Source organism: Eubalaena glacialis, chromosome 14, assembly GCF_028564815.1.
Source record: "Eubalaena glacialis isolate mEubGla1 chromosome 14, mEubGla1.1.hap2.+ XY, whole genome shotgun sequence".
NCBI lineage: Eukaryota > Metazoa > Chordata > Mammalia > Artiodactyla > Balaenidae > Eubalaena > Eubalaena glacialis.
The window spans coordinates 2,027,303-2,044,283 of record NC_083729.1 but is presented as its reverse complement, the minus strand read 5'-3'; the positions used below and the strand labels follow the sequence as shown (position 1 = coordinate 2,044,283).

The 16,981-nt window shown below is 51.1% G+C and overlaps 1 protein-coding gene across 3 annotated transcripts in view; it reads left to right on the top strand.

The window, feature by feature from the left end:
• Positions 1–16,981, top strand: part of EIPR1 (EARP complex and GARP complex interacting protein 1) — an 88,283-nt gene that overhangs the window by 12,186 nt on the left and 59,116 nt on the right. The window contains exons 1-2 of one of the 3 annotated variants that reach the window (XM_061210665.1): positions 1,772–1,812; positions 7,615–7,673. The exons of 1 other annotated variant lie outside the window; for it this stretch is intronic. Coding sequence is in view for 1 of the 2 variants with exons in the window: in XM_061210664.1 (XP_061066647.1) it covers positions 1,680–1,812 (133 nt within the window). In the remaining variant the exon portion in view is untranslated. Of the gene's footprint in view, positions 1–1,679; positions 1,813–7,614; positions 7,674–16,981 lie in introns of those variants that run through there. One more of the 3 variants, XM_061210664.1, reaches the window with a different exon arrangement.

Here is a 16,981-nt window from a genome sequence, read left to right as displayed (position 1 = left end):
CTGTTCACCCTAACAACACAAAAATTCTGCCTGATTTTGTGTATTGCCTTTTAGTCTGTGTTCACATGTAACTTTTAGAATGTAGAAGCTGTCCACCAGGAGTATTTCCAAACCCACTGTGAAAACTACAGTGGGCTATGAGTGCTGGGAGAAACTGACTGGAAGTAGTTTTAAAGGTAAAAACAATAGTCATGGTTTTTAATCTCCCTCCCCCAGAGAAGGGCGGGAGCTAGTGTGTGTGGCCCCCGCCACCAAGGTCAGCCCTGCACGACCCCTTGGTCCCAGCAATCCCAGGAGCTTTGTCCCTTCACCTTCATTGTATTCTCGGGGACACTGAGGCTCGGGGTCACACAGGCTGTAAGTGGGAATGGCGGGATTTGAATTCTACTCTGAGTCCAAAGAGACCCCTTAAGGTACCGGGGGTTGTTTTCACATGAGGACACTGTACGAAGGAAGCAGCCGAGAACAGAGTGAGAGGCCCTGAGCAAGTGCAGAGTGGAAATGCTTCGGGTGTCATGGAAACGTTTTTTAAAATAGCATTTAATGTTTGTCTGACTGCAAAGTAGTGCATATTAATCATGAAAAATGTTAAAAATAAACCACAAAGAAGTAAAGGAAAAGCCGCTATAATCCCACCACCCAAAGGTAACCAGTCGCTTTCTGGTTCTCTCATTCAGATGTGCTTGCTTTTTAACAGAAAGTGTGTGGTGCATGTGTGCAGTTCTTTTACTGGTTCTTTTCCCCTTGGGTATATGTTACGGACCCTCTTCCCTGGCACTAAATAGTTTTTATAGTAGGATGGATGGCTTCATAGTATTATATTACAGGCAAGTACTACAGTTTATTTGAACAATTCCCTGTTGCCAGACATTTAGGTGGCTTCTAATTTTTCATTATGACAATCGGTGCCACAGTGAACATTCTTGGATATAAATCTTTGTGCAGATCCATGATTACAAGTATAAATTTATTTTTTAAATGTTTAATTTTAATTTTCCCAGTGACTTGGCTGTTGATAAGAGAGTGAACGTGGACATGATTTCCATTCCTCTAAAAATTATCCAGAAAAGCATGGCGATAGCACGTGTAACTTTTCATTTAGTGGCTAAAATGTCATGTTATTATAATCAATGTTATATGATCAGAAGCGTTGACAGCTGTTGGCTTTGTTTTTAAGAAGAGGTTTAAGATGTGCTAACATGCAGTGCTTTCTCACCCCTTCCTGCCTCAGTTGTTTCAGACGTGAGTTGAATTGTGCCCACTACAGAGTGGGCAGAGCAGGGCTAAGACTGGGCCTCCTCAGGCAGCAGTGCCCTGCCCCGTTCTCCTCCCACAGCTGTGCAGCAGGTCTGGGACAGTCTTGGCTGGGTGGCACCATCCTGGACGACTCTGGCCCTGGCACCAGCCATGGCCTAACCAAGCGAGGCGGGGACGCAGCTTTTGGTGTCTTGTCTCTTTAGGAGTTGACGTGGTGGGGGGCAGGGTTCTGTAGCTGCAAATCATAACAATACTTTGTGGGGATTTCACACTTGTCTTAAGTGTATACTGTTAGTGTAGTAAGAATAACTGTTAAGTAAAGATGTGAAAGATTCATTTGATTATTCCTGTAGTCACTGTGTTCCATGAAGGCATGTGGAAAGTGTGTGAGGTTCTGACATTCTCTTTCCTTGTGTTTGTAGATCCACATCATAGACTTTGATGATGAGAATAACATTATAAATAAAAATGTGCTCCTCCATCAAGCGGGTGAGATCTGGCACATTAGTGCCAGCCCTGCAGACAAGGGAGTGCTGGCCACCTGCTACAACAAGAGTGAGTATCCCTAGGGGTCTGTGTGCACCCGCTGTTGGGTCGGCCCACGATTTATAAGATGTGCCAGTCAGGGAAACGCTGCATTCACAGAGAAGTTGTGATACTGTGGGTAAATGTAGATTATACTAAGTGGTTATTGTAATCCAAAGCCTAAGAATTGAAGCTGGAATCATGGCTGTTCCAGGAGCGTTGACCCCGGGAAGCGGGAGTGATGTGCCCGAGGGTCTCCACGCGTGGACGTAGCTGCCCTCATCCTTAATTAACTGCACCCTCAGGAGGGCAGCTGGACTTGCATCTTTCTCATCACCTATCAGTACGTGTGATAGTAGGACCAGTGAATCACAGCTTCTCGGTGCGCACGCGTGCTGTATGGTCACGATCTTTCATAGGCTTCTGCCCAGCCTACCGTCCGCCTCCCCGTCTCTGGGACCTTTTAGCGTTTGTGTCAGTCCAAAGTCTATGGTGCTAAACTGGCCACACGACTTCCTTAATTGTTGTTACTCTGTTGTTGTCAGTAACTAGCATTCAGATTCTGGCTTTGGGAGGAAAGGAGAAAGGAAGCACAGAGATGTGGGCTTCCACACAGAGCATCTAGAAACTGTTTGCTCTTGAGGAATCTTGGAATTGATTTTTGTTATAAATAACAATGTTTAAATTATGTCTGTTTATTGCAACATGCAAACCCCCTGCAAATCAGTAGAAGTCTGCACTATGATAGATGCACGCATGCGTGTGCATGTGTGCACACACACACAAACACACACACTCTGGAATAAATATCACAGTGGCCTTGTAAATAACTAAAGAGAATTGGATTAACTCACAACTTATGTTTATAAATGCAGGTGAGTAAACCTCCCTCCACACCTTTTTTTTCTCCTGATGAGGAGGGAGGGTGAATAAAGCAGCATTAAATCCTCTTGCACAGCCCAAGTAGGTACTACTTGCAGGCAAAAAACTTCTTGCAGAGTCATGTTCTCTGTCTTGAAAAATGATAGTGAATTTGCTGTAGATTAAAGTAAACTAGACATTCAAACTCCTTTTCCAAGCAAGCCACACACCCATCTATCCTAGCTTATGTCTCTGTCATTGGAGGAGCAAGTGACAGATATAGCTTGTCCCAGATTATCGATAGGGATCTATAACTGCTGTCAATCTGACTTTAGCCATCACCTGGACTTTTGTGAAAATATGTTCTGAGAGTCCAGGTGCTGGCAGGGAAGCTGTGTTAGTAGTAAACTCTTCTGGAACTTATTCTACGTGGATGAAGATTAAAAAAAAACCCTGTAGCTTTTCTTTCTGATAATTTTACAAGGAAATGCATCACTGTGGAGGCAGAACGAGGGCACGTGGGCGGGTGAGGCTGGCTTCGCGGGGCAGTGCGGCCCAGGGCCGCGGTGAGTGTGCACGGCGCTGAGCAGGTGGCTGGGCGGACGTGGGACGTGGCCCTTTTGGAAGCTCAGTCACACAGGTGGGTAATCACTGCTCAGAAAACAGTTACGGATGGGATCGGCTGATTTAAACTGAATTGAAAGACTGGTCTCTGGGATTTCAAAAGATGTGGTGAGTTTCTTTGGAGTGAGGGTGCTGAGATGTCCGAGCAGATGAGCAGGAGACCCAAGCCCAGATGCCACGGATGCTGAGCTAATCTCAGTGTTTGCGCCCTAAGCGGGGAGAGCGCTGGAGACCAGGGGGCGAATGTGACCCCACCGTGAGAACCTCTCTGTAGCTCACGCGTAGTTAGTGAGGCCCAAGGCCACGGGACTGAACAGCTGGAAAGGGCACTAGATGCTGATGGTCCAGTGATTTCTGCCAGATCGTCCCCACTTATTTTCCAGCGTTTCCCCGTTAAGGTGGAGCCGGGACAGCGGTGAGGAGAGGTGGCCCCACCAGGGATGGGCAGTGGGCCCTGCTTCCCAGACGCTTCCCAGCTCTCCATCCTGGCCACCCTGGTAGCCTCTGGCGATTTCGCCTGTAAAACGGGTGCAGTTCGACCCACGTCATTATTTGGAAGCAAGGAGCGAGGAGGGCTCAGGCTGGGTGTGTGAGGGTTTGGGGGGCCTCGGCGGCCCAGGTCCTCACGGGCGCCTGGCCTGGTCCCGCTGAGTCTCGCTGGGAGCGGTGGTGGCCCCGGCCTGGCACAGCCCGCAGGGTCCCTCAGGAACACCTGAGCCCTGCTGCCCCTCCAGCCGTCCCACCACCACGGGAGCTCCTGAGTTCGGGGCACAGAGCCTTCAGGGGTAGGCGCTGGGGTGCTCGAGGCCACAGGATCAACGTGCTGTCTCTCTCGAGCGTCAAGTTTGTTTGCTTTTCTGTACTGAAACCGTCATTTATAGCCTCCAGTGGGTGTCGTGCTTCTGAGGGGAATGCAGACTCGCCTGCATCTCCTGACCACCCGAGACTTGCAGGGGCCTCTCGGACAGCGCCCCGATCCCGTTAGGCAGACGCGGGCCAGTCTGCAGGTTCCCGTGCAGGATGGGCCGTCTGCCTGGCTTAGGCGTGGCCCGGGGAGGACGAGGCGGGGGCTCTGTTCTAAGCGGATGGAGGCCCCTAGCGTAGCAGGAAAGACTTGGCAGTGACACGGCCCTTCACCGGCACCCCTCCGGGCGGGCAGCCTCCCAGGTCCTGGCACCGTCTCCTGCCTTCACCTCCCTGGCCAAGTCCAAAGGCCCCAGACGGATGGGCTGGTGTTCCTCTCCTTAGGCAGCGTCCTCTCACCTCGGCCTCGCCCTCCCATTGGAGGATCCCCGCCTCTGTCCCCGCCCGACCCGTGGAATGAGCCACGGCGGCGCCCTAGGCCCCAGTGGGGTCCTCTGAGGGTCCGGGTTGGGGCATTGGGGGAGCCCGGCTGGTCCCAATGCCCTGGCTGGTGCAGTGAGCCGTTTCTTAGGCCTGGCCCTTCATCTCTGGCTCCGTGCCGTGCCCATGTTGGACGGTTCCGACTACGGGAGGGAAGCGTGCCCTCTGATCACTCTTGAGAGGTTATTTGTGGTCTTCAGTGGCTGGGGTTCCTCCTCCTCCTCTTAAACACCAAGAGGAGCCGAGGTATCACTTAGCCTGTCCGCCAATTTCTGGATCCCCGGAAGGAGCCAGAGGCTGTGCGGGCTTTAATGGTCTTGGTTTTCTGTTTTTGCCTTTGTTTTTTAGTTTTTTATTGGAGTATAGTTGATTTACAAAGTTGTGTTAGTTTCTGGTGTACAGCAAAGTGTTTCAGTTATCCATATATATCTATCTATCTATTCTTTTTCATATTCTTTCCCATTATGGTTCATTGCAGGGTATGGAATACAGTTCCCTGTGCTATACAGCAGGTCCTTGTTGTTTATCTATTTTATATATAGTAGTGTGTATATGTTAATCCCAAACTCCTAATTTATCTCCCGCCACACCTTTTCCCCTGTGGTAACCATAAGTTTTTTTCTGTGTCTGTGAGTCTATTTCTGTTTTGTAAATAAGTTCATTTGTATCATATTTTAGATTCCACATATAAGTGATATCATATGGTATTTGTCTTTCTCTGTCTGACTTACTTCACTTAGTATGATAATCTCTAGGTCCATCCATGTTGCTGCAAATGGCAGTATTTCATTCTTTTTATGGCTGAGTAGTAGTCCATTGTATATATGTACCACATCTTCTTTACCCATTCATCTGTTGATGGACACTTAGGTTGCTTCCATGTCTTTGGCTGTTGTAAATAGTGCTGCTATGAACATAGGGGTGCATGTATCTTTTCGAATTAGAGTTTTTTCCAGATGTGGCCAGGAATGGGATTGCTGGATCATATGGTAGCTCTATTTTTAGTTTTTTAAGGAACCTCCATACTGTTCTCCATAGCGGCTGCACCAGTTTCCATTCCCACCAACAGTGCAGGAGGGCTCCCTTTTCTCCACACCGTCTCCAGCATTTGTTATTTGAAGACTTTTTAATGATGGCTATTCTGACTGGTGTAAGGTAGTACCTCATTGTAATTTTGATTTGCATTTTTCTAATAATTAGTGATTTTGAGCATCTTTTCATGTGCCTATTGGCCATCTGAATGTCTTCTTTGGAGAAATGTCTATTTAGAACCTCTGCCCGTTTTTTGATTGGGTTGTTTATTTTTTTGATATTGAGTTGTATGAGGTCTTTGTATATTTTGGAAATTAAGCCTTTGTCGGTCGCATTGTTTGCAAATATTTTCTGCCATTCCGTAGGTTGTCATTTTGTTTTGTTTATGGTTTCCTTTGCTGTGTAAAAGCTTATGTTTGATTAGGTCCCATTTGTTTACTTTTGCTTTTATTTCTGTTGCCTTGGGAGACTGTAACAGTCTTGGTTTTAATGGATTTTGCCACTTTTGGTTTATAGACTTGGTTTGGTGAGTGACGACTTGCATTTAAGCTCATGACAGTCATTACAGCAGAACCGTCCCTGCTCCATCAGCAGCCATGAGACTGGCAGTAGCTGCTGTCTGCGTTGCTGGCAATGGGTGTCAGACACTGTTTAAACACTTGGAGGAGCACCCGCTCACCAAGTTCCCATTTTATTGATGAAGAAACTGAGGCCTCGGAAGGCTGAGTGACTTTCTCAAGGTCATGCGTCTGGTGGGGGCAGAGTTGGGATTTGAGCGTTGGATTCTGGTTCTGGGCGGTGCCCTTGACTGCCAGACAGCGTCTGTTCAGTTGGAGTTCCACACATGAGAGGGCTGTTTAGAGCCTGCTAATCCATCCTGAGGCCACACCAACGTAGTACAAGTTTCTGGCTTTAGACATTCACTCCCATTTCATATTTTTAAATCATTATTTCTTGGAGTTTCTGTTGTGCTTAAGACATTGCGCTAAGAGCTGAGGGTGGGAAGATGTGAGACTTGAGTACCAGGCTCCGAGAGCCACCGCACATCCCACAGGGCAGGTGCAAGACGACGCTGACGGCAGCCCGTTCAGTGGGCACAGCTGGAAGACCACGGCGCAGTCCTTTCCTCGAATGCATAGTCGGAAGTCTGTGCCGGTCCTGCAGCCAGGGCACCACGGAGGGCGGGGGGAGGGGGGGAGGGGAACCGTGGCGGATTCAGAGCCCGACCCGGGCCTGGTCCCACCGTGAGCTGCCCTGCGGCTGGTCTTTGGCCGTCTCCCATAAGTGAGGATGGGATTCACTGCCGGCTCCCCTGTCAATAATTGCCTGTGAGAACACTTAATTTTAAAGAGGAATCAGTATCCTTTGGGCTTGTATGATGACTCCCCAAAATACGGCCCAGGATGACGTGGTGGGGCTTCGTTGAGGAGTACGTTAGCGAGTGTGGCTTCTGTCCACCACGTCCCTCGGGTGATGTTGGGAGCCCTCCCGGCTCGCGTGTCACCGTTCCCATCCTCCCAGACTCCACGGGTCACCCGAGCAGTGAGGTGCTAGGAGTCCCTGTAGCTGCCCGTCTAGGGGTCTCCGGTAGCAGCAGATGGGAATGCGGTTGTTTCTGTTTACAGCTGCAGTTTCCCATTGATCTCTGCGTCAAATAAGAAAATGGCAGTTTTTGAGTTTAAATGGTTACTTTGTGAAAATAAACGAAGGGAGGAAGTAGGTTTTCCCTGGAAAAGAACGATTTAAGGCCCCTCCTTATGAAAGCATAATTGAGAGATAAAATGGTTGAGGTTGCTAAGAGGAGTGGCGTGCCCGAGGAGCAGGGAGAGAAACTAGAACGCACGACATCGTCGCGTGCTCTGCTGAGTAGAGGCGGCCCGGGAAGGACCCTGCCCCACACGCCACCTGGTCTCTCCCCAGCACGCGGGCTGCGTGCCCCCAGCTGACACCGACTTTGTGTTTTCTGTGCAGATGTGGAAAGACTGACGCCTTCTTTCGGGGTGTAGGTGCTCAGCTAGGCAAGGGGAGAGGTAAGTTTTCTCATGATCCCGGTGCCGAGGAAGAGCGTGTTGAAAAGAAAGGGGTCAGGAAATTCTCCGGGGGGAGCAGTCTCTTTGGGGAGCCCCGAGGAGCCCTGTGCCGGGTCGACCCCCGGCCCTGCAGACATGGGAGGTCCCGGCAGTGCCAGCTCGTCTTTCCTCCTCACACCAGGCCAAGAAGAACGGGCTTGGAAATGGAAATGGTTTGTACTCCATTTAACGCTTATAGACTTTGTGGGCTCTCGTTTTTTGTGACTAACAAAAATAGAACTGATGGGCCTCTCTTCACTGCGATAGCTGTGCGCTGACCAGTGTCAGACGAAGATGATTTCACTGGGGGGTGGGAGCCCGGTGGGTCTGCAGTTGAATGTGTGCCGTGCGTGCGGGATGTGTGTGCTGCGTGAACATGAGGGTGTGTATTTCGTCACATCCTCTTCGGTCTGGGGTTCAGGTAGATGTACTTCACTGGGGTCACTTTGTCTGGTGAGCGACGGGAAACCGGCCACGTGGAATATTGACCACAGAGGCTGTTGGTTGTGAATTTGGGGATCAAGTTACTGTTTCGTTGCAGTGCTGTTTCCTTCAGGGTATGGATGTGATGAACTCTTTTTTGCCAAAAACTGCGCATGTCGTTGCTGCCAGTTCCCATGAACAGCTTACCTGTTAGTGATGAGTATGAGGTGGCCTGGCAAAGAGAAGCACCCTCTACCCACCTCCGGCTCATCTGCCACTTGCCTTCCCGCGAAGAGGAAGCAGAGCTTCTGGACGGCCTGGACTGAGGGGTGCAGGGGTGAGGTGCAGCCCAGCCAAGGGCCTGGCCGGCATCGGGTGCGTGGGGAGTGGGCTCGCCCAGAAGATGGGTCGAGGCCCCCGCTCCACAGCTCACGGTGCTTACTGGGAAGCCGCGCACTGACGGTGGCTCTCACTGTCGCTGTTACCATCCCGTTTTACCCATGAGGAAATGTGCTGGTGATGTTGACCATGACACCTGCCATTTAATGCTAAGCGCCAGGCACTGGCCCAAGTGCTTTATGTGAACTATCTGGTTTTCTATTATTAGAATTTCTTCCAGTTTGTTGAGATATCGTTGACATATAACATCGTGTTAGTGTCAGGTGTACAATGTAACGATTTGATACCCCTAAGGTTAAACATATGACATCGTGTTAGTGTCAGGTGTACAAGGTAATGATTTGATACCCGTACGGTTAAACGCTCTCGGCGACTTTCAAATGTACAACACAGTATTGTTAACTGTAGTTGCTGCGCCGTACATTACATGCCCAGGACCCATTTATCTTGCAGCTTGAGGTTGGTACCTTTTGACCTTCTTCACCCAATTCTCCCACCCACACCCCCACCTCTGGCGACCACCCATCTGTTCTCTGTATCTGTGAGCTCGTTTTCTTTTTTTTTCCAGATCCCACATACATGTGAGATCTTTCTCTGTCGGACTCATTTCACTTAGCATGGCACCCTGAAGGTCCATCCATGGTGTCGCTGACGAGGATGTCCTCCTTTTCACAGCTGAATGATACTCCACTGTGTGTACTCACCACATCTCCTTTGTCCATTCACCCATTGGTGGGTACTTGGGTTGCTTTTGCGTCCTGGCTATCGTGGGTAACTCTGCAGTGAGCACGGGGTGCACCAGCTATCTAGTTTTTAGTTTAATCCTGCTTTATGTGCACTTTCCCAGCGAGGACTTTGTTGCAGTGATTTACAGGCTGGTGGTCCTGTTAGCAGTGGAGCCAGGATTTGAATCTGTGCAGCTCGGTTCCGGAGCACCTGACCCACAGGGCTTCAGGCTTCAAGGACGTTGTTTCTGGGCAAGGATTTCACAAACATTCCTTGTTATAAAGATGTTTTCTTCCTGTTGGTTTTTGTCATAAAGAATAGAGATACAGTGGCCCCCACTTTTGAGTGATGTTTGTAATAATTTTCAACTATTGGGGTTTAGAGGCCAAGGAGGTCACAGATCTTAACACAGGCCCCCGTTATCCCTTTAGAAGTGGATTGTATTTTATAGACCCAGTATTCAGTTGCTCGTCACAATGTCCCAAACCCGCTGGTGTTATTCCTCTAGGCACCGAGGTGTGTGACACGTGCCACATCACCAGAATCTGTTTTGGCTTCTGAGTTTTGGATAGCAGGTGAGGAGAGTCCTGACTGCTGGGGGTGCGTCTGAGCCTTGCTGAATTCATCAGGTTCCTGATTTTGGATACTGAGGGCTTGGGCAGTGAGAGTTAAGACAACAAGGGCCGCCTGCATTGTTCTCATACAGTCATCTGGTGGAAATTAGATGGAGTTCCAGAATATAGGGGAAGTTTTTGATTAGCTTCTTGTTTTGGAATCAGAACCCTGGGTTGTTTCTTATACTCCCGACTCACCTCTTTGGATCCCATCTGTATTGTTTCTATGTCCTCGTTGACTTTTTGTAGCGCCTCCAAATTTAGTATCGTCTGGAAATTTAATTAATGTGCTGTTTACTGCTCCTTCCAGATCACTAATGAAGATGTTAAATAAGACGTAGTCCCCAGGGCTCCCCACTGGACACCTCCTCACAGCTTAATACTCTGTCATTTATCAGTGCACTTTGTTTATGGTCCTTTCTCCAGGTTTCAGGCCACGAGGGGGTGCTTAGACAAAGCCCAATTTGAATTAATTTTTCCAGTAAGACTGTAAAAAACACTGTGCCAGATTCCTCCCTCAACCCCAGATGTATTGTTGGCTGCGCTCTTCCACGGCCTGGCGGTGTGCTCCGTGCCCTTGGCCCCCACCCTCTCCCCCTGCCCGGCTCTCCCCGGAGACGCAGGGAAGGGCCCGCCAGCTGCCCCGGCTTTGTCAGGCTGGGAGCCCGTCTCGAGGTGGTTCCTTCCACGGCGCTGCGCCCAGGCCACTGTCTCCGTCTGCTCTGGTCTCCGCGACAAACCCCGCAGACGGTGGCGTGAACAATAGAAATGTATCCATCACAGCTCTGGGCTGCCGTCTGAGATCCTCCGAGGCCCCTCCCCTTGGCTTCTCCCTGGTCCCATGTGATCGTCCCTCTGGGTCTGGCTGTGTCCCAAGCCCCTTTTCTTATGTGGATGCTGGTCCTGTGGGATCCAGGCCCCACCCTAATGACCTTATCTAACCTTAATCACTTCTTTCAAGGCCGTGTCTGCCAACATAGTCACATTCTGAGGTGCTGGGGTTAGGGCTTCAGCATGTGAGTTTTGGGGGACACAGTTCAGCCTCTAAGAGCCGTGGATTCTTTGATGCGTTGATTTATGTGAGAGGTCTGGGGAGGGGTGTCTATCCTGATTAGGGTCGCAGACCGAGGGGTGAGTAACCAGCCTCCATCACTGGGCACGTTCCTGGTGCTTCAGGAGTAGATCCACCCGTCAGGCCGGACGGTAGGCCTCCCCGCACACGCTTTGCGTTGTGATTTTGACTAGAGGTGAGACCTTGAAGGCCTGCCATCTATCTTAAGGAGCCATTTTCTCCGACTTGCTCACGTTGAGGCTGTTTGAGATGTGGCTGGGAGGGGTGTGGCCAGGGAGGGCGTGGCCTTGAGGGCCGTGGAGGGGAGGCGTGGCAGCAGACGCTGTGCACGAGTCTGTGGACAACTGGACTGGGGCGGTGACACCGCTTGTGCGCTGGGTCACCAGAAGGAGCAGGATTTCCTGGGTGGAAGGCTTTTCAGGCTGGTGCTGGGTGTGGGGAGCAGCCACTGGAAGGGCAGGTCGGAGTGACGCACCCGAGCCCCCCAGCCAGGGGGGTTTTGGGGTCAGATCTGCACTTTCACGGGACCCCTGAGGGACGGGAGGGGACGGAGAAGGGGACCGTGACACTGAGGGCCGTGGGAGGCCCTGCTTCTGCTTCTCTCTGTCAGTGTCATTCATGTCACTGTGTGGTCCTGTGACTTGCCAGACATAAAACCCTGTGAAAATAGCCTTTAAAAAAAGGTGCAAGTACCCTGAAATGAGAAAAGCCTTCTCGATACGCTGGTGAAATTTCAGGAAGACCAACACAGGCTCTTTAAAAATAAAAAAAAAGAAATAAAGGTTAACCCAAGATGGAGAACAAAGGTAGAAAAACACGCACGGGGTGATGAGTTAGGGCTTTTAGAAGACTTCCATGTAATTGGCGGCCAGGTTCACTCATCCCGCGACCCCGTGGAGGAAGGGCTGGGTGACTGGCAGCTGGTATACCGGCAGCGGAATCAATCTCGCTCCCCCTCGCTCGGGAGAGAGCATCCCACATTAGGACGGGATGAATTTTTCAGCAGAGGAAGGTGAAATGTCAGGAAGACTGTAGATCACGCCAGCGCAGGGTCCTTGGGAAATTAGAACAGTGAAAGGCTGACAGGGTGGCGGTGATGAAATACGGCTGCCGCATCCACCCTGCTCTCCCGGTGAATGAGCTGAAGAGGGACAGACAGACGGACGGCAGCCGCGCCTTCCATGGCCCAGCATCTCAGGCCCATCGCCAGGCCCGCAGCTCGGAGACGGCCCAAGCTGTTGCTGTGACTGTGTGTGTGTGTGTGTGTGTGTGTGTCTCGGGGGTGGGAGTGGGAGAAAGCCCCAGGAGCCCCGTGGCGCCTGCTGACGAAGACCCCAGGGTAAGGGTGAAGGTCAGACTCTCACGATGACCTCTTCTTGGCCTCGCCCTCCCTCCCCACCCCCCAGGAGCCCACTGTCTCCTCTCTCTCCCTGGCCAGGCCCCAGCTTGGGCCTTCAGTTCTCACCTTGACGGCTGTAATTTGACTCCTGTAACTAATTTTTCTAAAGCACAGATGCAGGCTCTCAGCTCTTGCTTCTCAGAAGCTGGCAGTGCTTTCCGCGAGCTGCGCGGCCAGCCCAGAGCACCTTTCAGTCGGGGCCCTGGGACCCTGTCCTGGCCCTCCTGTTTATCCCCGTTGTCCTGGAGCACTTAGGGGCCCTCTCTGGGCCGCCGTCTGCATCTGTGAAGCGGGGGTGTAATTATGGGATCGTGGTGCCATGCAAAGGGCCGTCCCACCTGTCCCACGTCTTCTGTGCGCTTGCCCCATCCTGCCCTTCTGCCCTGCTGTCCCACTGCACGGCCCAGCCCCAGGGCTCCACTCACGCCCGTCCGCCTGTACTTTTCCAGCTCTCTGGCTGGTCTTCGTGCTGATGTCTCCGCCTCAAGCATCCTTCCTCCAAATCTCTGCCGTCGCCTCCGTCTCATCCTGGGCCGCCTGTCCCCTCCACCGCGGGGCGCTGGGCTGTGTGTCGGGAAAGGGCTGCGGCGAGGTCCCCTTGGGGGGGGACTCCTGGACGAGGGGATGCACAGAAGACCTGTGGAGAGGGCACAGAACCGTGCATGGGAGTGTGCATGTTATTTTAAAATAAACATGCGTTATTGCTTCCGGAAATGAATATTCAAGTGCATGAATCATCCTAGGTTCCAGAGTGAAACCTCCCTCATTCCACGGGAGGCTTTAAGGATGGCACATGCCGCTGGGTGTGAGTGTATAGCAGAAACAGAGCCCACAGAACTCCGTATCTTTCCAGTGGCCCCTGGGCCCTGGTGAGACGGGGCAGGCAGGTGAGGCTGGAGGTGATGAGACCCGAGGTACCAGGGAGACCCCACGGGCACCAGGGCTTTTCCACCATCCGTCCTGAGAGCTCAACCTGTCACCATTAGCAGGCCTTTCCTTGGAGTATGGAGGCAGGCATCCTGGCAAGGGGTCACCTGGGAACGGATCTGTGTGCCTGGTCCCACCTGCCTAGAGCTGTGGTCAGTGGGTGCCTTGGTGGGGTCGGCTGTCACTTCATCCTCAGCTAGTCCTTCCGGGGAGGGGGAGGGAAGAGGGGCTGCTGGGAAGGTGGGGGGCCGTCCACACGCCCCCGGTCCCTGCTGCGGCCTGGCTGGTCCTGCCCGGCCCTCCATCGTCCCTCTGTTCCTTCAACATGCATTTCTTATGGCCCCTGGTTTTAGGCACGGCTCTGGCCATTAAGGATCTGAAGATGGATGGGGTGTGGACCCAGCCTTCAAGGGGATTAGTCAGTAGGGACTTCCCTGGTGGTCCAGTAGTTAAGACTGCGCTTCCACTGCAGGGCGCATGGGTTTGATCCCTGGTTGGGGAACTAAGATCCCTCATGCCGCACGGTGCAGCCCAAAAAAAAAGAAAAAGAAAACAAAAGGGGATTGGTCAGTAAAGGAGAGAGAACCCCGATGCAACGGCCAGAATACGAGGAGGAGGTGGTGGACGAGGGTCTGACGGGGGTCACGGGGTGGTGGGGCCTTCACCCGTAGGTGCCCTGCCTGCCCTTCTGCCCCTGTGTCTGCCCGAGGGGGAGTCAGGGTGCTGGAGGCTGCTTCCCGTGGGGCCCGGCGTGACGGGCTGAGCGGAGCGACGGATGCAGCAGACGCAGCACCTGCCTCTCCATCAGTTGACGTGTGTGTCTGCCGTGCGGCAGGGCTTGTGACTCGCGGACCCTTGGTGCTCTGAGGGGCGCTTTCTGCCCCTTGGACGTGAGGCTGCTTCATGGGGTGCAACTGGCTGTGCTCACCGTGTCCGGTTCCTGGCCTTGGTGTTGGGACTTGATTGTCATGGCCCTTCTCCCTGAGATCCTGTGGTTCCCTCCCTCTTATCTGGGCCTCACCTATAATCTGGGGATAAAACTTCAAGTTTAATAGTGCGTTACAGATACGCACTGAAAAAGGTGAACACGCCCTGAATGGCAGAAGTTAGCACTTGGGAGGATCATGGGAAGCTGGGGTTGGGATCTCACAAAGTGTATCCTCAGGGGGTTCCTGAAAAGGCCCATAAGTGGGTCCAGAAAGTGAACTGGAAAGAAGCCTCCCCGCTCAGCGGGGACGTGGCCTGACCGCGGGTTTCTCTTCCGTGAACTCAGTTCTGCGCCACAGCCGCCTGAATGTCAGTGCCACCTTAGCCTCTGTCCCCGATGCGTGGTGGCCAGGAGGGCCTGCGGAAGTCTCTGCAGAGGCCCCAGCTCTTTTCATGGAGGCAAGACCCGGAGGGCCCGGGGACTCGTCTTCGGGTTCGGAGGAGGGAGTGGCTGTGCCTCGCGGCCCGAGCAGGGCGCTCGCTCTCGGGCCAGTCGGTGGGAGCTGCAGGGCGAGGAGTCACAGCGGCTGTCGGACCAGAGACCGCGTGGACACCCCTGAAGAAGTCAGGTGTCCGTCCCTGGGGGTGCCAGCGGACACTGGTGACCGCACACACCCACGCTACAGGGGTCCCGGGTCTGGCGGGTGACCGGCCTCGTGGTCCTTCAGTTCCTGTCTGGCCCTGCAACTCTGCGAGTTCCGCGTCGTGCCATCCCCTGGACGTGACCGAGGGTGATGGTTTGGGAGGCGCGCCTACCCTGTCCTGAGGCTGGAAGAAAGAGGTGAAACGTAGAGAGTATCAGGTTGTTTCCGGATCTCAAATACTCAACTGCCCCGTGTGCTCAAGGTGTGAACAAAAGCAGGTCCTTGGCCTCCTGGGATTATCTGTAGCTAACCACCCACAAAACAAAACTAAACAGTGTCTGTCATTAATTTCTAAAAATCTTTTTTTAAAATGTTAAAACAGGTCATTTCCAGATCCCCAAATTGTGGAAAGCGTGTTGAATTGGCCAAATTCAGTAACTCATGCCTTTGGTAACTGACCTATGTCAGAATCGCCAAGTTGCTTTCATAGGAAGTTTATGACACTGAAGAATTTAGGGTCCCTGCATGAGTTTTCCATTTGCTTTTGAAAGAAGAATCAATAAAGAATCTTACTTTATTATCTTATTTATAACAGACTCCTTGACTGTTTTACGGGACCTGATCCTAGGTGGAATGGCACCAGGATAAGATCTGTATGGATTTCCAAAATCTATGCACGTTTTCTGTAAAACTCGATGTAAATTTCAGATCCCAGATTATTCATCCAATAGGGAAGAGTTTTTCTGTATCTAAAAGAGTTTTTCTGTATTTAAAAGATACAGAATTAGTAATTAGTGTATTTTTGAAAATCATAGATTCTTTTTGAAAATCAGACTAATCTGAGAGTGTATAAGACAAGACCAAGGAGAATAAAATCGTTTGCTTCTCCTGGTCTGTCAGCTATTAAAGCACAGAAGGCCAAGAGCCTCTCCCTGTGTGACCTGACGCTTGTGCAGTGCCATGCAGCTTCCAAAGCACTTCTCATGCTATTTCAGCTGATACTTCTGGTGGTCTTCTGAGTGTAGACATCGTCATAGAACCGGTTTTATAGGTAAGAAAGTTGAGAGGAATTCATTTGCTCAGGGTCTTGTAGATAACTATATCACAGTCAAGTTTCCAAGAGAAATCTGCTTTCCCCCCTGATTATTTCCCCCAATGTATAGAAAACGAGACTGATTTATTTGAAAAAGAAATCTGATGCTTTGTGGGGGAAAGAATCATAAAACATTTAGTAGTGTACCAAAGTTTAATAGATAAAAATAAATTTTAAGTATTTATATACTTATGAGAGGCATCGTACCCAAGTGCAAGTGTACCCTACAGATTTTTTTTATGTGTTCTATGTAATATAGTACAAAGTTACTCTAAAGTTCAGATTAATTTATTTTAAAATTATCAAGACTTTAAAAAACCTTTGAGGACTTACTGGTATTTTTCCTCTTCCTAACAAAAACATTAAGAAGGAAAGATTTCTACAATATCCTAAATTTCCTATTCTTTGGAAACTGTTTGTGTTCTTCAGGTTCTAGGGAAGAAAACATAACAAACACCTATTTGCTATCGTCAATCTTCAGTGACCCCTGAACCTCTGTTTTCTGACCTAGCTCTGAACTAACAATGTACTTCTACTCTCGTCCGCGTTCTCCGACAGAATGTGGTGATCTGCTGCTTGACACCTGCCCTCAGTGGATGCTATCACCTGTGTGCGTAGGGTGGTGGCTGGGTCACCCCCATCCCGGTCCCCAGGGGGGCTGTGCTAAAGACAGAATATTCTAGAGCTTCCCTGACCTCCCAGCACAGTCCAGTTCAAGGGAGCAAACTTTTCCAAAGATGTGTCTGTATCGGTGCTTTGATCCTCTCCTGGTTTGCTTCCACCATTTCCGTCACAATTCCCCTCCGGCTAAAAAGCAGGATGGGTGTTATGAGACAAGGAGGGAGGCGTGAGCCGACAAATTTCATCCGCACGCCCATGGGAGGTGTCTGTCCTGGTCCTGGGCAGGCACCGGCCATGGGGAAGCCCCTCCCTGTGGTTTTGGAGGTGAGTTGTTTTGTAGACGGTATATAGTTGGGGTGTGTGTGTGTGCGGTTTATTCATTCTGCCGATCTGTCTTTTAATTGATGTATTTAGACCATTGAAT